This window comes from Bacillus rossius, chromosome 1 (genome assembly GCF_032445375.1).
Source record: "Bacillus rossius redtenbacheri isolate Brsri chromosome 1, Brsri_v3, whole genome shotgun sequence".
In the NCBI taxonomy this organism is placed as follows: domain Eukaryota; kingdom Metazoa; phylum Arthropoda; class Insecta; order Phasmatodea; family Bacillidae; genus Bacillus; species Bacillus rossius.
In genome coordinates this window covers 166,039,202-166,061,331 of record NC_086330.1, presented here as the reverse complement: position 1 = coordinate 166,061,331, position 22,130 = coordinate 166,039,202, and the positions used below count along the sequence as shown (strand labels likewise).

Sequence of the window (22,130 nt, the reverse complement as noted above, 5' to 3'; positions counted from 1 at the left end):
CACTACGATATATCTAGCCCAGCTCACATGTTGTCCTCATAAAAACCAGGGAGGATTGTAGGCACACAAATTTGTTTTATTCCAGCGATGTTCTATTTTTTTTTTCGTAGGAACTGTGTCGGTGGTGGAAGGCAATATCCTCGGCTGGACCACGTTCGCTCCTGTGTTTGGCTCCTGATCGGATACCGCGCACCAGGTGTCTCGTATCGTAGGTAACTCCCCCGTCGATGGGTTAATCCCTACTGTTCTCAAAAGAGGGGCGAGGAGGGGGTCCAATGAAGGGCATTGTGCCGCGATAATGGCCCGCACGCTTTGAAACACGCTTGCTCCCTGTGAGGTCTCCACGCGAGGTGGGGCACCCCGCTGCGACAGAGAGGGAGTGTCCGTGTGCCTCGTCCTCGCCCACCGCGTGAGCACGCGTGTGTGCTGGACAGAGGCATGTCTATTCACGCAACAACCCCCCTCTGCCAACCCAACAACATCACAGGCCTACCCCCCCCCCCCACCCTTGTCCTCAGCAGCGCTGGCTGGAATGCCGTCGGCGCGCGTATTACCGCCGGGAATGCTGGAACAGGGGTGTCGACCGTCGGGGTGGCAAGGGGAGGGAAAGGGTTGATTCTGGCTACACGCCCGCGCGTGTGCGCGCTGGTGATGGGTTCATACGCGAATTTTCTGCCCCTGTTGCAGAACGCTACTACTTTAGCACTTCATCTCCTATAAATTAAGGCATGCAAAACTGACATTAAAAGATTTATGACCAGTGTATTGAAATATTTAAAGTTAAATTATTTACGTTTGTAAAATACTATTTCGAAACTTTCCAAACAATATAAAAAATACGTATATATGTAAAAGAACATTCTCCTATAAGATGTATGCACAAAATTATAAAAAAATTGAATAATATTTTTTAATGTTTCTAACAAGTTTACATTGATAATTAACAATTTTTTTTTGCCAGGTTTCGAAAAGTTTACCATTTTGTCATTTTCATATCTTGATGATGCACAGTTGCTTACGGTGGAGGGGACCTCAACAATTACAATCACTGCTCACAAATGCGAGTCAAGACTGGGCTAAGTATGGAACTCACTACCCTCGCCATGCGTGTGACATCTCAGTGATCACGGTCATTGACGAACCTTGGTGATCGAGGCTACGACTTCAAAAAACGTCACATGCTTTGATAACCACCCATAATCCTTAGGACTGTAACACAATGCCCTCCGTATCTATTTGGTTTAATCGTCATTGTTCGCTTCACAATGGGATTAAGAAAACATAATCTGATCCGTATATATAATACGATATTTTTTTTATATTTCAATCTTACCAACAATAGATATTTGCTTAGATATTACTACAACAAGATTGCATGTTTAAAAACTCCTCAGTAACAAACTAAGTTTTAGTTAGCTTGTTGTATTTGTATCTGCATAATTTTTCTAAAGACGTAAAGCACTAGAATTGTTATTCTGTGGAAGAGATGGCAATCCTGCAGTGATTTCAATTCCGCGGGAAATTTGCGGGATTGGTGCTAGTTCCGCGGGATCACGCGAAAGTGTTTTGTTGTTTAAATAATTTATTAAATAAAACGTTTACTATTTTATTTCAGTAATAAAACTAAGTTTGGTAAAATTTATAACAATCCACAATTTGTAGTAATACTATTAGTCTGGATTACAAAAATTATTTGATGTGTTTAGGCTTCTTGTGAGTTAATTGCACAGCAGATCACAAACCTACTTATAAAATGTATATAACTTTAGTTATTAAAGTATTTTTAATAAACAAGACATTTCTCTTTTTTTAAATAAGTCTAAAAAACAAATGGCATATTTTGTGTAATCTCCCAATTTACTTATTAAAGAACTACATTTGTAGCCATAGGCAGAAAATTCTCTCATCGCCTCTACACTTGTTGGTTTAAGCGTCAATAAATAGTCATGAATCAAAGTCAAGTATTTTCCTATTAAAACATATATTTTGAATACCAAAAATTGTAGTACTTTTTTCAATATCTATGTATTTTATAGATACTATTTGTTTAGTTTAGTCTATTTTTCTGTTTTTAACTGCATTTCTTGTTCCACTTGTAGCTTTAAATTATTTTGCGAAGAGTATGGGTAGTCATCTGCAGCCGCTACAACTTCTACAAATAATATATTTTCAATGCCTTTAACTTTTATAACTAAAAATAAATCGTTTTTTTTCTTTATTGGCATATCATAATCTTTTTCGGCATCGGTAGCGTATGATCAGGTGTCTTTAACTTCTAACTGAATTTTTTTTTTTTGGATTCAACATTTCTCAAAATAAATTGAAATTTTTGTCTGCAGTTATTAGAGTAGAGTCTCTTCTTCATAAAATTTTTGACGGCTCATTTAAAGGCCTGCGAACTGTCAAAAATCTCTTTGATTTTTTACCGTTCTTCATCCGTAATATTTTATGTCAGATGCTATGACGCTATTGCATTCTCAATAAAACAATTAAAAAGTGTTAAATCCATCTAACATATCAATCAAGCTGTTCCAACGAGATTGAAAACGACGGAGCGGCAACATCGCGCTAGGCGATTGAAAGGGCGGCAAATTTTAAATGATTTTGCGCAATTTTTCGACAAGTTCACGACTTTGGGATCCGCGTGCGGGATCCGCCAGGTCTTCGAATGATGCCGGATCGCGGAAGATTGCGAGATCACACTCTTGACGGATTGCAATTCATAGCCTGTGGTCAGTATTCTTAAACACAGTTCGAAAACTTCCAAGAACCCTCTTTTAGCAAGTCATAATTTCAATATTTGTTAACACTAGCACTCAAATAATTATGGTTACATTATATTGGTTAAAAAAAGCATTAAACTTTCCAAATACTGCATCACGTCGAAACCTCATTACAATTAAAATAATCCCTATATGAAATTATAACAAAATGTTCAACTATCTTCTGATAAACATAAATCATTTTCTCTTAAATGTAGGCTATCTTATATGTTCCAAATAACCATACTTAAGAACAAATATATACATATATATTAACTTTACACAATATTTATATAAATTAAACACGAAACAATAATTCAAACGTTTTGACATTAACTAGAACAAAGTGTAAGAAATTTACCACACAATGACCTTAAAGTTCAGTCATAACTAGACCAACCAAAACACAGGAGAAACAAGTTTAAGATGCCCACCTAGACATAAATGTGTATGGGTTAGTGAGGTGAAATTATAAGTGCGACTCTCACTGGTGTTTCTAGCACGTTATCACCTCTAAGACCGGCTCTGAATTAGCACGCAGTCATCTCGTCTTACATAAAGTTAATGTAAGATTTGGGCGGTTACCATAATATTTTATGACGGAGAAATAAAGATAAAGAGTTAATAGGATCCCCTCGAGTTACTTATTTAAAGAATGGTTTCATGCCTAAAAGTTATTCTGAAAAACAAAAACGCATTTCATCCATTTTCACTCTGTTAAAAAACAGAATAAAACCAAAATACAAAAAGTAACTACTCCTCCACCCACAATATATTATTAAATGCTTTTCGTAAACAGGTTCCACTCAGTTATCTTAAGCAATTTTAAAATCGCTAGTTCTTCTGAAGCTCGACAAACCTTTATGTGTGCACAGATAGACGGGGCCCTTTAAAATGTCATATAAGTGACACATACTTTTGGCATAATTACTTTCTTACTACGTTAACAGAGATACTAGTTAAGAAAAAACTATAAGAAATACATCTAACTCTGAGTTTTTTTAGCCAACTTTATTTTGCATCATAAGTAAACAATTCGATGCAAACTCTAAGAAAATTAATTAACGGGCATTCGTAATGTCGTAGCAATTGCCCGTCGCAAAGTAACATTGTTGCGATATTAAATAAACATAATTATTTTTATTGGCCTGTCCCTTATACAAACATGGCTGATCACAAAGACCAATGGCAGTTCTTTGTTAATTAACCTAGGCTAGTACTCTTCCTAGATAGCGGACTTTTACCTGAGTAATTAAGAGGGTTTAAACGAGAAATTCCTAAGTGAAACGAAAATATTTATTTTTTAGGACAGTGCTTAAACAAATGAGCCAAAAAGCAGTTGGTTTTTCTTAGCACTATGGCAAATACTTAAATATATGCTTTTAAACTATCATAATAGCTAAAGAATCTAAAAAGTCCACATACAATTACTATAAGAGTCAAATAAAATTAAGCAACTAAAATTCTAAAACTTAAATTTTAATTCTTTTTGATTTTTTAAGAAATAATTTTACATGATTCTCTTTGGCTATATTACGTATTTTTTACTTTGAAATTCTAAGATTCAGATAAAAAAGTTTAATTCAAAATATATGGGATGTTATTTAAGTTATGTTATGTATACATTAAGTGATTGAATCAATGGAAGGAAAACATTCTCCAAACACTATCACAGTTACAACATAAAAAAAATTGTAAAAGAGATTCATATTCCATATTCAAAGCTGTGAGTCAGAAACAATCTGTCGTTCTTTTTAGGCATAATTTACATTATTAAACATCAGACTTTTTATTACAGTTTAAACTATCTTGTTGCTACAACTTTAAATTTTATGTAGCCATATCGTTTTAGTTTTTCTTATTTATCTCCGTATTATTTTTGTTTTATAGTTCAAAATAAATAATTAAATAACTCAACTTTTACATTTGTAATATCAAGGAAAGAAGCTTATCTGAAATTTGTTTTTAAATCTTTGGCCACATAACGTGTATTTGTTTTTTTTTTTACAAAGCACACAGAATGTTTCATATTTGCAAAGAGTAAGGAAGTGAAAAAAACATGATTATTGGATGGAAGTTGGAAAGCAGGAAAGACACCGGCGAGGCAAATATAAAGACAAAGGTGGGTCCAGAGATAAAAAGGCTGAAACATAAAGGAAATTTTTTTTAATTAAAATTCTCCCCCACGCTTGCCCTGCGCGCAAGCTTTTCGCCCGGTTGTTGTTGCGTGTTTGCAGCAAGGGCCAAGGCTATTCGCTGTCATCTCCTTTTAACATTCACCCGCGTTTATTAACTTTTTTTAGCTCTAACCTTGGTCACCTAACGACACGATATTCTTACAGCACCCAATCGAGTTGTAGTCTTTTTTTTCTTAGATGAAAACGGCTTAGCGTAACTTCGTAAAACTATAAAATGCCACAGTTCTTACAGAAAGCCAACCCATACAGACAAGTATCTACAGGTGAGTTCACGCCATCCTTTGGTCAACAGAGCTGGAGCCATTTGCTAAGAACATATTGGGGAATAAATGAAACATCTAACAAGTGATATTCAAAATCAGAAATTTGGAAAGCCATGAGGCCACCTCAAAAGAAAACTAAACTATATATTCCTAATAAAGCTTTCATTCCTTTTGACAAAGGAATTTCAGACCAAGTGGTATAAATACTTAGGAAGCATGAAATTCATACAATTCTCAAACCTATAAACAAGATTGTGGGGTCTCTGAGATCTGTGAAAGATAATACCCCATCTGAAAACCTAGCTAGTGTGTACAAGATTCCATGTTCTTGTGGAAAGGTGCATAGAGGATAAACTGGCAGACGAATATTCACAAGAGTTAAAGAACATATGAGTGACTATAAACATGAAAATCCACGATCAGCTATAGCAGAACACTCCTTGGAAACGAGACACAGCATTGATTTCGACCAATTTCGCACCATAGCCAAATCCGACATAAAATTAAAGATACAATCGAGAATCAGTTTATATTTTAAAACACCCAGTAAACATAAATAGAGAAGTTGGCTACAAATAATTAGGAATATGGGATATACTCTTCAGAAAACCTCAAAACCTATCTCTGCATATAAGAAAATACAGGTCACCTCTGGTTGCCCAAACAGCTCAGCCAATCAGAAGAGAAGAGGCAACTGATTTTCCAGCACCCCCAGACAATCACAGAAGCCCAATTCCTATTGGCAAAACCAACAGGCCAATCCGTAAACACTCCTATCAGGAGAGAGTATTAAAGGCAGAAGAACTTGGAATAACCTCAGTTGGTAACTTTACCCTGATGATGGAGACTGCAATGTCGACCAAAACGTCAGTGATATATTCGCATTGGACGTGGCTACAACCCAGAATCCAAGCTACTAAGACAATGGCTGCGAAAGCCTGCGATATTTATTAACTATACAATTAAATTAAATTGTTATATCAATAATGGTGGTAAGAAAGTGAGGAATTGGTGAAAGCTATATTTCAAAATGAGAAAATAATTTTGATTAAAGTATGGTAATTAAAGACAAAAAAAATTACCGTCGCGTATTGTGAGGCCAAGTCTTGATTTCAAAAAAGTTTGAAATTAAAAAAGAAACCTTTTTATATCACTTCCTTGAAGTCCGCGTTCTTTCCTCGATAATAGTTACTGTATAATACGTTGTTTTATTTATATTTTTTGTTCGTTTTTCATTAGAAATCGTCTCAGAAATCTTAATAATTTTATGAAGGGTAGACTGTGTTCAGAAATAACAACTAAATAAATCGTTAGCTTAAAACAACAATGAGCTTTGATATGTTTCTAGGGTATTTAAACGTGTGTACCAGAAGTCAAGGAGTGTGTGTGCTATGTTTGTAATTTTAATATTACATTGAAATGAGTTCAATCACTCCAACTTATTTTACATATAGGTGCCAAAAAATATTTTTATGACAATTTATTTTAACTTAAATCCCACGTTGATGTGTTGTTAATGATGACGTTTTTACGATTATTTCTAACAGTTTCTTTCAAGTCTTTAAACCAACTTCGGGCATTAGGGTTTATAAAGCCGAGACATGTTTTTCTTGCCAATTTTTAAACACAATTAATAAAACTTTAGATGAGACACCCACTACATAATCGAAAACATTTAAGGCACAATTAATAATATTTTTAACAATGGGAAAGTTTTTTATTTTACTTTAATTACTTTCTTCTTTACTTCGACTGTAATTCAAACACAATTTACACCAAACACAAAGAAATCATTTTTTATATATTTAACAAATAACAAAATAAGTTAACTTAATGACTTAAATAGTAATAAAACGCTAAATAAAATAATTTTTATTTATAAAATTTTCAACTTAATATTTATACTTTTTATCTGTTTTTCCCCCAGTTGTTAAGCAGAGTGAGTTTAAGTTCAGAAGAGAACGTACTCAGATTGTGTCCGCAAACCTACGACGTGTCCACGTCGCGCCACGACCACCGCGCACACGATTGGACGACGGGATCCGAAGGTCTCCCGCGGATGGCACAGCAGGCGCACCACGCCGAAGCTCTCTGGCCAAAGGAATCGCCGGGCGTATCAAAGAGGACCTCCTCGGGCAAGCAGCGCCTTCTGTGGGGTATACTTCGAGATTGACTTGCTTCGAGATTAACTCCTCTCGCGTTTACCCCCTCCACCAATCCTCCCCCTCCACCGTGCATTCCTTTCATCCACTTCCTTTACCCCCTTACCACGCGTATCGACCAACGCAGCTCCACAGGCTGGGAAAATGTCCATACCATCTATATTTGAGGGCGAACGTGGAGTACCGACACAGAAATGTTTATGAGCATATTAAAATCTATGTTGCAGCAATAATGGACGAAACGATAGATGTAGAATACGAATGCCAGATGTATACTGTATTACATTACTGCAATTCACAAAGCAACAAAGAAGAAACATTTTTAAGCTTTTAGGATTTTAATGATGACCATTTATCTAGTGCATTTCGGCACACTGATTTCTGGTGCAAAATCCAGTTTATATTTGATAGCTTGAGAGAAAAAGAATTGATTTTTAAGGTTTTTATTATTGGTTCAGCTTGATAGTTGTTACTCAAATATATTTGTCTATGCACTGGTAGGCTGTTCGAAAGATGAAGATACTGAAAATTGTTCGAATAAAAATAATAGTTATTAAAACCTTTAACACTTTTTTTTAAATTAAAAATGGAATACATATGGAAATATGAATAGCGTATGGAAATCAACCTATTCTGGCCGGGTGGGAAATCTTAACTTTCAATGAAAAATATTAAATGATGACTAATTAAGAATTTAGTCCAACTAAAGAACTAAAGTTATAGACACAACCAAATAAACGTATTGGAAATTCGCAATAACATTTGGTTAACCTTTTAAAATATAGTGATATATTGTGTGATTGTCACATCTGAACTGAACCGACTACTATGAATTATCGAGTTATTTTACTGAAATAATACGATTTTATGCTTAATGAAAAGGGTTAACACCCGCGAAACAAAACACGTAGCTTTAAAGTACAGAATAAATAAACCATGAAGCACGAAACATGTTATCTCTTAATTAGAGAGAGTTAAAAAATAAACCTCAATCGAGTGCGCATCACAAAAGTAAACACGAAACTCCCACACGCGAACTTCATTTTTTGACTTTTCTGGGCTGGCAGCACTGTGCCGTATTTGCTGTTTGCATGACGTCACAAAGTAATTCAATTATGGGGCACTGGGATGACAGCCAGCGGTGAGAGCTGTGACGGAGCGACGTCATATTTATTGACCACAGCGTGCTGAGCTGCCGGCGAAAGATTGCAAAATGTGAGCTAGTCTTTGAGTACTCGCCAGAGAAGTGTAACGTCTCACCTCTGTAACGAGCAAATTCACTTGTTCTCAGATTGTAAATACACTTATTATACGAAACTCAAAAACGAAGTTCAACTTAGAATTTTTTTAAGTAATGCCGAGAGTGATAAACATACGCAAATTGTGCATGAACTATATTTATGGACGCATATTACACGTTATTTGCGCACCTACCACTAGAATACGTTGCTGGAACAGCTACATCGACTACCAAACCATTCAACTTGCTGAGCGAAATTTTTAACTATACAATGAAACTGCTCCGATGAAAGCGAGAAAGACGTGAAAAAATCGAAACCTGTCTTTGTACTTGGTTTTAGACAATGTATTTTATTGAAATACTGCCCAACATGTTTAAAATTAATTAAATAGTTTATACCATAAATGGTACCTTTGGTTTTGTGAATTTGGTACGCGCAATCCACCACAGTTGGCAGCAACGTGGTAACACATTTTCGGTCCATGGGACTTCTGTTTCATGCACGAAATTTCTTCTTCTTCAAAAAAAAATTACGTGGTTTACGTAAAGAGGAGTGAACAACTCTATTGTACACGACAATGATATAATGACGAATATAATTCTAGATAATGTTTTATAACAATATGCATGGTGAAATTCCTCAAAATAATATATCCTTTATGTCAAATGCTAATATTTTGTTAATTGTTTTAAAGTTTGATTGTTTATGATAATAAAAAACCATCTTTAATGTAACCAGTTAATATATCACAAATAAATGCACATATGTACCATCTGATGTAGTTTAGAAGTAGACGAGAAAAGAGTGGCAATTGTGAAGCCGGCTGTCTCATTGTCGGGCTTTCCTCTAGCTTAATTTGTATAAATTACTTACGAAGGTGAAGAAATTAATTATATGTATGTTAAAAGTATATAAAAAATAAATTAGCCTCCTTAACTACTGAACTTCGGTGATGGTTTTTGTTCTGAAAATGTTACCTAGCCTTCTTAGTTGAGCTTCACTAAAGTACGGTAATTCATTGAAGAACTTTGACAAATTGGAAGCCTCATGAAAGTCAAACTAAACATTAGTACAAGAAAAAATTTAAATAATTAATTTATTATGCTCTATATGAGTTTTTATGCTCGTATGGTGGTTTTTCGGTTTTTTAAAAGAAAAATCAATATTGGGTAAATATATTTATTCTGTAGTTTAATACAGATATCTTAAATCAATGTCTTGTTTTAATTCATAATTCAGAATTAATAGTTTTGTTTTAATAAATTAATATTTGGCAGTTTGATCTAGAGACAAGTTTTCTGTGTAAACCCCTCAACCTACATACCTCGAAAGGCACTTGTAAACTACCGCAGTTTCATTTAGCATGAAAACATTAGGTGTATTTTGGTTTCCACCCCCACAGTGTTGCCAAGCGCCACTAGGCTCTCTCAGGTAATGATTCATGATTATCAATGGAAATACACTATACAAATCTTTGTTTTAGTAAATGAACCCATGTTCATAAATAGTCCTAGGGTTTCCAGTATCAATTACATCAACATTAAAAAATAAATTCAAGACAAGTATCTTTCAAAGATCACATTTTTGATCAATGGGCACCTGAGAAAACCATACTTTAAATACAAAACTGTGAAAAATAATTACAATAACTGAAATTGGACCCTGGGAAATGTTAAAACTGCTCTATTTGTAATCGTAACAAATGAATTAACAGTGCTTCGTGATAGTTTTAACATAGAGATAGTGATAGTGATAGCAACTGGGGTGTGACCATTATCGCGGAAAGGAATTTATGCCCAACGTTTTGGCATTTATTATTGGAGTCTGCTTAAAGAGTGAATAAATAACCACTGAACGCTGGATTTCTGTTACAGATATTATAAATATCGATTTCAGAAGAGCTGTGATTAGGTACCCGTTAGCAGATAATGAATATTTCGCAATCATCCAAGCATTTTGAGATTATTGTAAAGTAGGTAACCTAGAGGTTACTTTACTAGCAAATTGTTTTCAGTCCCTTATATTAATTTATTGCACTAATTAGTGAAAGAAAGTACACTAAAATTTATTAACCTCCATATTTGACAATTTGTTAAAATTTGACTTTTTTGTAATTCACTGCTGGTTTCTGGCATTGATGTTCACTTAGTGCCTAGGAATAATAAATGGTACAATAATCAACTCCAAACACTTGTACACAAATTAGTCGGGGCTTGGTTTCCATTGACTGCTTACACATTAAACATTTCAACCAGATTACATGTAACTGAAAAATTAAAATTTTGTAGGTTCTTATTGGTTCGTGGTCCTTATGGGCCTAAATAAATCACTTATAACTAATGAGGAAGCAGCCCAACTGTATATTTGTTTGGAATCACATCTCTTAATAATAACGCGATATTTTGTGTTCTCTTATAATGACCAAATGTATTTTGTAAACATTGTGAAATATATCTGCCATTGAAAACCTTTAGCTTTTAGTTTAAATAATAGTAAGACACGTCTTCCTCCCCCCATCACCCAGAGTGATATATCTTGCAGCTTTTGGATGTAGTATAAAACGCTCAAAACCCACAAACTTAACAGCTTCCTGCAGGAGTCTATCTAGCCCGCCTCAGCAACCCTGTGTATGACAGCTTTATAAGCGGTGTCACGTAACTTGTCAATAACTTCACAGTTTTCAAAGTATTGCCACTGGTGCCCATTCCCCAAAATTCACATGCAAAGGAAACACATGATATTAGTTTACGAACTTTAAAAACCATGTGAGGTTTTTTACAAACTCTAATGACTGGCAGAACAATACGTAAACCATTAGTATAAGTTTTGAGTAAAGTAAAAGACGGATACAGTCACCTAAATTTCGTACGGATATTGTATCTGAAAAAGATTTTCAGTTGGAGAGATACCACGTGAAATACTTTTTACTTTACTTTGAAATTTTTCGGCCGTTAGCATCAAGGCACTCTTAGATTAGCGCTTGTCTTGTCTCTTGTAATAAAGTTAGAATGTTCTTAAAACATGCTCTAATTTCCAAACTCTCGACTTACAAGACAACAAATTGTGTTCATTTACAAACAATGTAAAAAAACGATTCCTTATAAGCCATATTGGCCTTTAAGGTGGAGCCACGTTGAAGTGGTTAAGTCTACTGTAGTTTCGCTCTGCATTGCAGCAGGTATCTTCAGTCGGAGAAACCAATCGAGTGTATTAGAGAATGACCTAAGAAGCACGTAATCTGCATACATATAATGTACACTTTTGGCATATCTTTTGTTGAAAGAAAGATTCTTGGACCACTGTTTATACTTTTGAGAAGTTTAATATCCGAGACAAGTTGCATGGTACACAAAACAAACATTGTTCTCTCATAAAAGATTTCATTGTAAATCAGTTGCCCAGAAAAAGTTTGTATTATTACAAAATTAATATTTTAACTATGCACCACAAATTTGTATGGTTATTTTACATACATGAAATACTTTTTAATATAAATCTGAGTCATTCCTTTAAAAGTTTGCTCATAATTTTATTTTTTAATTAAGATTTCATTCAAGCATTTTTTTTAACCATGGAAAAAAAAATCAAATATTTAACAGATGAAATTTATTTTCTGGTATCATTCTAATTATGTGCGCAGTTAATAATGAAATGCTATTCAAGGAACCGTTTAGATATAACTATAATTATAGGAGGTACTCGGAAAACACGAAGCATAAATTCCCGGGCAAGAATCAAAACCCAGTATTACTGTGAACACTATTTTGTAGTGGTTCAGTTGTTTTGTGTTGATTTACAAATGTACAAATATCTGTAATCAACAAGAATATTAATGTTCTGTTAACAAGAACATTACAGTGTAGGGACAGCGGCGACCAGACAGCGCCGGGCCACGTCACGTCGTCGCCAAGACTGGAGGGTTGAGAGCGCGCAGCGACAGGAAGCAATCAGCGAGATGGGAAATGCGGCCTTTAATCACTGTTATTAAACGTGATTCCGGCTCGCGTTCACGAACCCCTCCCCACCGCCCTCATCTATCCGACACAACTTGTGCAGGAGCAAGTACTTCAAAATGCGCCAAGTGCTTCTATGACGGTGTGGTGGCCGTGGAAGTTATTTATGTTACACAAATAAGATTGCATTGTTACACTACATTTAATTACGTAAAAGCGTCGCGTGTGGGTGTGGTTTAAAATCTTAACTTAAATTCCAAATTGTAAACATCCGTTATGTTCTTGAACAGCAACAAAACACAGCAACACTTGCTACATAAACAAAACTGGCAAAAAATACGTATAATATATTTGCAATATTCACTACAGCATTGTATGTCTTAGCAATAAATCTTAAGTGTGTATCGTAGGGAAATCATAGAAGTTCCATGCAGAAGCCAAAAGAAGTACAAATTTAAAATATGAAATTTTAAAGTTATTATTTGTGTAAAAATATTAGGTTTTCTTTGATACAAAAAATTTTTTAAATAAAGGCAAAAAAAAATATTATTTGCTGAAGAATTCAATCATGTTCATAACATTACGCAGAATTTTATCTGACACTGCGTTTTTTATTTCATTACTTTATCAACCCGTAATGTGGGATTTAGGAAAATGCCATGTTGTCTTAAATAACATTTTTATGTAAGTTGGAAACTAGACAGTTGTTTAGTGAATGTATAGTAGGTATATTTATTCAAAAGCTACAATGTCAACTTTGAGGGAAAATATATCTTTCATTTATAGTCTAATAATTAATATTTAAATATGGTTTTAAAATTTAAATCATAAAAATGGCAGATAATTTAAATTATTAAAATTAAATTTCTGAATATTGTCTGTGAAAGCTTTCTAAATTGAAAGAAACGATGTTTATACATAAATAAATGAGGTATGTGAAATTTAACTGGTCTCAAAATTTACACTGCTTAAAATAGTTACCAATGGTGTACTTATTCTTCTATCACTGTTGTACTGCAAGGAGTGTTTGTAAAAAAAACATTCGTAAACAAATATCATACGTTGCATTGCAAATGGGTACCAATGGTACTACTTTTGAAAACTTTAGTTGTTAATACAAGTTAAATGACGCAGATTTCAAAGACATTCAGAGTTTTGAAAAAGTTTTTTTTTTAATTCATCACCTTAACTGCATCAATCAGTAAAATGTGAGTTATAAAATTATTATATGGTTCATATTCACAAAAGAATAAAACTGTGAATGAAGGTGGAGTAACTGGACGCAGTGGGTAATGGAATGCGCGTTAACATCTGGCTGAAGAAGAGGCGCACGCAAAAGCGCTGGTGACTCCATGCGGCGAAAAGCGTAACTTCGTTCTAGTCCATTGGCAATGGCGTGCGCCTCAAGTTGTGTCAGGTATTCGTTTATTTTTTCTAAATAAGATTTTCCAATTAGTTACTACGTTAATTGGATTCTAGGTTCTAGTTCTGTTTTTCATATAACTACTTTTGTAGAACTTAAGATTATAAATAATTAGTTCAGTTTTTCCTATAACTTTACGTGGTAAGAGCTTGTGATTACTTCAACTGTTTCTGTCTGTAAACTGGCATAGCATCGTTTGAGATATTCGTAAGCAAGCATGCGTAAAGTTACACATCTGTTTTTAGAATGGTTGGTGTACTTTCTAGCCAATACTCAGTCTTCAAAAGAGCATCCTATTCTTCTTCTCGTGGAATATCACTAAAGGGAACCTCAATTTAAGCTTATGTATCGATAATGAAATAGTAGTTATTTCCTTCCCATCCCACACTTGTCTCCGAATGCAACCAATGGACCTGTCATATTTAGTCCCGTAATTACTCCATAAAATATAAAATGTACTTTATTTTAAAAGAAAATGAGTTTCAGAGAATAACCAAGGATGTACCCGCATTATTAATTACTGCCTATAAAAAAGTAGCATGTGTCGGCAAAGCTGTTTCTGGATATACAAAAACCACGTATTTATATTTTCAATGGCGGATTTCTTGAAGAAGACTTCCTACCTGAGACATTAGATGCAGCTTAAATAATCGTGAAATCATAATCAAATGGCAGTGGAGAAACTTTATTTTCCACGGTTCCCTAGGAAAATTTATATACTGATGAGGCTCAAGAGGCAAGTGTTATAAAAGACCATTGCATGTTCGTGCCACAGAAATTCCCGAGTTTTAAAACCGCCAACATCCGAACTACAGGGACCAGGAAGACGCCGAGACGAACACAGCGTCCGGAAATTCTAGCAGCCACTCCAAGAAAAACGATGCTAGAAGAACAAGAAAGAAAGAGAAATATTCATCGGGAACACAAACTCAACATGATATTAAGAAGCCCAAAGAAAAATAAAGAGAAGAAAAATAAAAATCTTATAACGAAGACGAACGAAATACAATAGATTTGTTTGAACACGAAAGTGAAGATTTGGATATGTTGGCTTGGTCTTTACCTCAAATAATTGGACTAAGGAGATTATGTTTTGTGAAGAGTTTGGTAAGAACAGAGAACTATGGTACCATTGTAGTAGCTGTTTTGGCTGGATGAATTCAGATTGTAGTGCTGCAGATATTCATTTAAATTTTTCTATGCGATGTTTGTCGAGCGAATGGATTATTATTTCAATAACTTTGGTTATAAAGTTTTATTTGTATGAACAAATGTATTTGCCGTATATTGGCAACTATGATGAATCAGAATGTTGTTATGCCTATTCTTTCTCAAATTATACATTTTATTGCAAAAAATATTTACATGCGTTACAAATTATCAATCCAATTTCAACCATGTACGTAAAGATTGTAAGATCACTTATGTTCCAGCTTGATTTACAGTCTATGAAAAATTAAAAATGGTGATTAAAAAAAATTTGTTGTCTGTAAAGTCGGTTTACAGACGATAGTTTAATGTGACAACGTCATAACAAAAGATTGATAAAATGATACCATACTTTTATGAATAAAATTGAATCATTTTTATTGAATTATCACTATTTTGTATGGATGCAAAGAAGGACTGAAATTAAATCTACAATTTAATTTATAAATTTACTTTTATTTGCACTCATTAATTCAAATATAATTATTACTTTAACGAAGAGATTATTTTAACTATAACTTTTGTACATGTTAGCTATTTAACTTCTTCCAAACTGTGTTATTCTTTTAAGGACAGGACGATGATAGGAAAAGTAGGAAACGAATGGGAGTGTTTCAAGTTTAATGTGCCTTGTTCCAATCGAGTGGAAGAGATATAGATGCTGCGCAAGCGTACAATTAGCGTAACGGGACACAACGTAACGGGACAATGAGCGTAACGGGACACTTTTTCGTGCGTGCAGCCGGCGTTCATCGCTTTATTAGACGTTGTCACGTCAAAATCAAGTCACAAATTTATTTAATTTTATAAGAATGTTATATTTTTGGATCCTCAATGTAATACCATATTTTTATTTTGTTTTAAGGTGTTTTATAATTTAAAAAAAATTATATTATCCTTCAGGGAATGTTTGGGAACAAAAATTATGTAATAGACATGGCATATGGAATAATAGTACCCAACACATAATCAGTGGGTACGATTACCGACTCAAATCGGGTTGTTGAACGCAATACGTATTTTAGTAATTAAAGGGATTGAACAAATTTCCCTTTTAATCAAAGTCTTAATAATTGGCGATATTTAAAACGACTTAATGCCACAGTGCTACAGATTAATTACATTCCGGTTTTAAACTTTCTTAACAGAAATTAAATATGTCGAAGTTCAGTGCGTGCAGCAACCCCTTTCCCCTATTGTGAACCCTAACACATATGTGCGTTCTAAGTGGTGTCCGGGAATGTACTTTCTGCATGCAGTGCCAGCGCGATCCCTTAGCTTGCTAGTGCAGTCCACCAGCTCTGCAGTCGTGCGATGCGGCGAAGTCTACTCACCGGGCGTTCTGTGGGCCGACGGACTTGTACTCGTAGGAGGAGCTCGCTGTGATGGCGGCGTCGGGTATCCTGCCTTCTTCCATCCCGAGCGCTGAGCGGCACTCCCCTGCGGACAGACGAAAAAAAAATGTGAGCGTGTCATTTAGTACTCCGGATATTTTTTTAAAGAAAAAATTGAGCATATTTTAATAGTGACACTACTGGGTTAGTTGTAAAAAAATTCATGCAAATTCGTAGAATTTAAATGGGAAAATTAAAACAAACAACATTTTTGAAAAATAAAACTGTTCGGATAATTTTTTTTAACAGTTAACAGTGAAATTCCACAGTTTTGAGATCTTTTTAACTATGCATAGGCTAATCAATAATCGTTTCCTTGAATACCATCAAATCCCTAATATGTGAAGGATAAGAAAATTCGTTAAAAAAAATTCTAAATAATATTAAAGGATCTAAAGTAAATTAAAAAATTCAGCACTAATAACCTTTCAGCATTACTAGGCCAATTTTTTTCTTCACCTTTTTCCTGTTATCATAACCAAGATATTGTACATACTTTTAAATGTAAATAAAATACAACATTATTTAATCTGAAAAAATTTATTTGTTTCAACACCAAAGTTTATATATTTATATATATATTTTTAAACCATTAACATTTGTATTTTAATTCGAGGGGTAAATTTTAGGTAGTCTATGAGATTCAAATTCGAGATTCGGATTCACGAAAATTGGAATCTGACCCATCAATAATGTTAAAAGATTCATAGAAAGACTGAATAAACCTATTTCTAATAGAAGCTGCGTGTTAGCTTCTGGGATGATACCATGTTCACGGAAAGGAATATGAGTCCGACGTTTCAGCATGCTTATTTCCAGCCCTCTTCAAGGTCGAATAAAAACTGAAGGCCTTGTTAACAGGTACAGTATTCATTAAGGGACTTTCACCGAGGAGTTACCTGTGAGCATCTAATGCACATATTGCAATCACCCGAGTCAACATATTCAGGGTATCATTTACCTATATCCAGCCTGCAGATGGCAAGTGTAAATTCGACCGAAACGTCGGTGAAATATTTGCCTTCGAAGCGGCCAGAACCCACAAGCCAAGCAACTTCGTCCTCGCACATGGGTCGTTTAAGGTTCTCGGTGGCCACGAACGCCAAAGTCTGTCGCTCGCGTGATCTGTTTTGATACCAACAACCCGGCACGACAGGAGTTTACGAGCACAAAGATTATCCCTGATTGGTTCGGATCTTGCCATAACTTTGGAGTTCTAGCCACCTTTAATCCTTTACGCATAAGCGTGTGGCATTAGCCCGGGTTTATGAACTACCCATGAACGCAAGAAACGCAATGTGCGAAAATTAAGTCGCTAACCAGTTTTCAAGTACACTTTTTTTAAACTACGCAAGACAAGTAAACGCAACGTAAGCTTCAGCCAGCCATTAACTTCTTGCGTTTCGGCTCGGCTTGCGCTTGTGCCTGCTATATTTGAAGTGAAGTGTTCAGAAAACTAGTGTGAATAGTAGGCTACGATGTTGTTTTTATAAAATGCATCACGTTTTCACTTAGTTAACTTTTGCACTTGGAAAGGTAACAACACAACTAAGTAGATTTATTGTAATTTTAGTTTAATTAAATGATATTATTTATAATTCCTGGGTATAAATGAGATTTTAACTGTTTGAAAATTCAAAGTTGTAGTAGGTTTAGTTAAGTATTGCGACTTTTATACTTTATAAACGACCGTAATTTTCTTGCATTATTTCCCTTACGTTACTTCCGTAGTTTATCGACCCGACCTAAACCAACATAAGGAAAACGTCGGTTAATCGAGATGATGACATACACCGATAAATACTAGGGTTTTGGAATATTAATTAAATATGACCTTGTAATAACGACCCACCAGAGCTTTGGCATAGCGTGACTACGAGAGACAATGGCATGGATGGACAAATATTCATACCCAGCTCCTCCAGAATGCCAGCCAGTGTTTTTTCCACTGTATGGCTTCGCGTTGGTCCCATTGCAAAATGTGGATTTTGTTGTAGGCGCGTATTCAGGCCATGTCTGAGTTCAAGCACGCAGTTGTGCTATTGCAACCTTGCATAATTGAGTTATCCGGGCAAGTGTAATGTTTTGCCCCTTTAAAAAATTCTGGCTGGTCGAACACGTTGTTTGCAATATTTTTTAAACAAATAATTTTGTTTGGAAAAACAATGTTTTACTTAAATAAGTAATTTTTAACACTTTGTTGGTTTCAAAAGGCTTTATGGCAATTCACTTCGTGATTCAAACTTTTTTTTCGTAGTTACGATCATTACGTTAGTTTAAATGTTTTATTACATTATAATGATACCAGTCACATATTAACGTATGATTTAAGAATGCTTAGAATGACTTAAATGTTGTATCAAATATACCGTACAAAATTTTTTTTAATGCTTACGTTTATTGACTCGAAGTACACGAGATGTGCACAGATAGGTATACTTAGGCAACATATTTCCCTTCCATTTCAGAGAGCGATTGTGATGTACCATCCGGGGACAAGTACGTGTAAGCTTGTGGCATGGATTTTTCGCGGCGAAAAGATTTCGAGACCAGATGTGTGCAAAAAAACTGTAGCATCGTCGTAAGGTTCGTGATCGGATGAGTTCCTTTCGAGTACAAGACTTCTCCCGACACACGAAATACAGAAACTCTGTGCGGAGGCGAACGCGTGCGGAATGGACCGGCCAATAAGGCAATGGCTTCTCTTGCGGATGGCCGCCAATCACAGAGAAGAAACCGCTGATGCGGGCATACATTGCTGTCTAACGAGCAATCGGATTTTTTTTTCGGGAAAAACACCTTTGCTCACGAATAAGTATATACTTCGGGTGACCTTAGGTATCGCGCCTTGTCATAAGCGGGGTTATTGTGACCAGCGAGGGGAACTGGTTGGTTCAGCCGTGGACTATAATAAGGGAAAATTCCCAGCATTCGCTTGTAGTGATTAGGAGGAAACTTAGGGAATACCCAGATCACGGTCAAAAAAACCAGGATTCTAACCCGTCTCTTGTCAAATGAGAGTCCAAATTTTTTTTTGGGGTGTTTGGCCTTGTTAAACGTTAACACAATTCCTATCGCGCGAAAATATTACTGGTTAAGATATGATTCACAACGCTAAACTTGATCTTACTCCGACTGGCGGGGTAGTTTTTTTTAAAGAGTGCAGTTCTTTTCTAGCAAACCGATTGTTAAATAGTTAAGAAAGTGCCTCTTCATTGGCTTAGTCATTACTGGCAAGATAGCAGCAAGAGCCCTTCTCTGTGATTTAGGCTAATCAAGAAACACTTTACGTACTTGAACACAATGTGTTAAAGACTATTGGCTGATGTATTAATCCATGAAACTTACATTTAAATGATAAATATTGTTTAGGTTCTAACGTATGCTCTGTAGCTTGGATGAAGGTTGATTTTATTCATGTCATAAAATTAATATTTTATTCAATATTATTTATCAGTATTTTTCAGTAATAAATTACAACTACATTTATAGGCCATCATTAAAAAAGTTATTTTTATTTATTAAAACAAATATTTTACTACTTACTTTTAATGGAGCGTTTTTTTAGATAAGTAATTTTCAATTTTCTCTCTTGCACAATTAATATATTTAATATATTTTTAATTTATTTTTTGTATGTTATTCTTTTTGTGTATCTGGAAATGGTAGGAATTTTCCCCGGAGTTGACTGTGTCCATAGGGGGAAGGGCGTTAAGACTCAAAAATTTTAAAATTTTAAAAATCAATGTATTTTAGTTTGGATGGTTTCCGATATAAATTGTCGGGTTATAGTATAAAATGTGCCAGGAGAAGTGTTAATACCCTAAAATCTTATACTCCCCTGTAACCCACCTTGGAGGCTTATTTTAGGAAAACCCCGTGCTCAGTTAATGTGTATGACTATGAAAAATATCCCTGCCGAGTTTCAAAGCCTGTAGACATATACTTGAAAGAAATTCAAACGCTATCATTTTACCTACAACTCACAAATTTAGATCATTCTTCCTTGGCATCAGTTTTTTTAAACCATAAACGTGTTTTTTTTTAATTTCATAATATTTTTTAAATGGCACGCTAAAATGATTGTCTTAATTTCAATTAAATTATTAATGTCTGTAGTGCTGTGGTAGTACATACTTATTGCTAATATGCTGTGGTAAGCAAGTAAGTAGCCTACAAAAGGGGTAATGACAACTGTATCGAACATGGCGACATTTCACTTTGAGACTAAAAATAATACAAAAATAACTTACAGTTTTAAAAAATAAAAATAAAGACACTTAGTAGTATATAATAGTATTTCCGAGATCAGGCCTCAGGCGGTGGTGGTGGTGTCGGTGTCCGCCATCTTGGATTTGTGACGTCACGGCGGCAAAAATTCCTCAAAATTCCTCAAAAATGACTCAAAATGACTCAAAATTTCCCGTTTTAAGAAAAAATTTCCCGTTTTCGAGGGAAAAATTCCCGTTTCGAGGGAAAATTTCCCGATTTAGTCCTTAAAAATCCCAACGGCTAGAAATGTTCTGATAGAGGCTTAAGCATCCTTAACTCAAGCCTCAGTTAAGCCTCTATCAGGATGTGATCTTGACCTTTGACCTTGACCCCGACGGCCATCTTGGATCCACCATCTTGGATGACGTCATTTCGTTTTCTCGAACATTCCGGCATTGTGTTATCCGACATTTTGAATTATGACGTCACCGTTGCAATTTACGTTACGGCTGCCATCTTTAAATTTATTATCCGATTTTAATGAAAAATAATTTAAAAATTATAAAAAAATTAAATAATAAAATTTTTAATAAAATATTTAAAAAACAAACATTTACAACACGGAGCTCGGAGTCCTCGGTTCAAACCCGACGAGTGCAAAAAAATAAAAATGGCGACCGATCCTTCCCCCGAGGTGGCTGCAGGCATACTGACTCCTCACACTTTTTTTTCAAAGCATATATATATCGTCAGGTAGTATGATATCATGTCCGCCATCTTGTCTTCATCCACTGGAGACCACCATCTTGTTTTCGTCTGCTAGAGTGTGCCGATATCATGTAGTATAATTATCTGGTCACCACACCTTTGACCTTGACCTTGAACTTTGAACTTGACCTTGAAATTTGACCTTGACCTTGAACTTTGACCTTGACCTTGAAATTTGACCTTGACCTTGAACTTTGACCTTGACCTTGAACTTTGACCTTGATCTTGAAATTTGATCTTGACCTTGAAATTTGACCTTGACCTTGAAATTTGACCTTGACCTAGAAATTTGACTTTGACCTTGAAATTTAACTTTGTCCTTGAAATTTGACTTTGTCCTTGATGTCCATCACGGATCCATTATTTTATGTTCAGTACATGCTACAAGGAGCGACCACCTGCTGGAGTACACCATCTTGTGCGTGTACTCGTATTACCATCATGCTAGTTTTATTCTAACATGCTACAGTGCAGTAATCATTTATTATTACTGAGGTACCCACCATCTTGAAATTTGACCGCCATCTTGAAATCATGTAATTATT

General features: G+C 35.0%; 1 protein-coding gene across 1 annotated transcript in view; it reads right to left on the bottom strand.

The window, feature by feature from the left end:
* LOC134527097 (discoidin domain-containing receptor 2-like) overlaps positions 1 to 22,130 on the bottom strand; it is a 745,508-nt gene that overhangs the window by 562,256 nt on the left and 161,122 nt on the right. The window contains exon 2 of the mRNA XM_063359451.1: positions 16,546 to 16,651. Within this exon, the coding sequence (XP_063215521.1) occupies positions 16,546 to 16,628 (83 nt within the window). The 5' untranslated portion in view covers positions 16,629 to 16,651. The remainder of the gene's footprint in view (positions 1 to 16,545; positions 16,652 to 22,130) is intronic.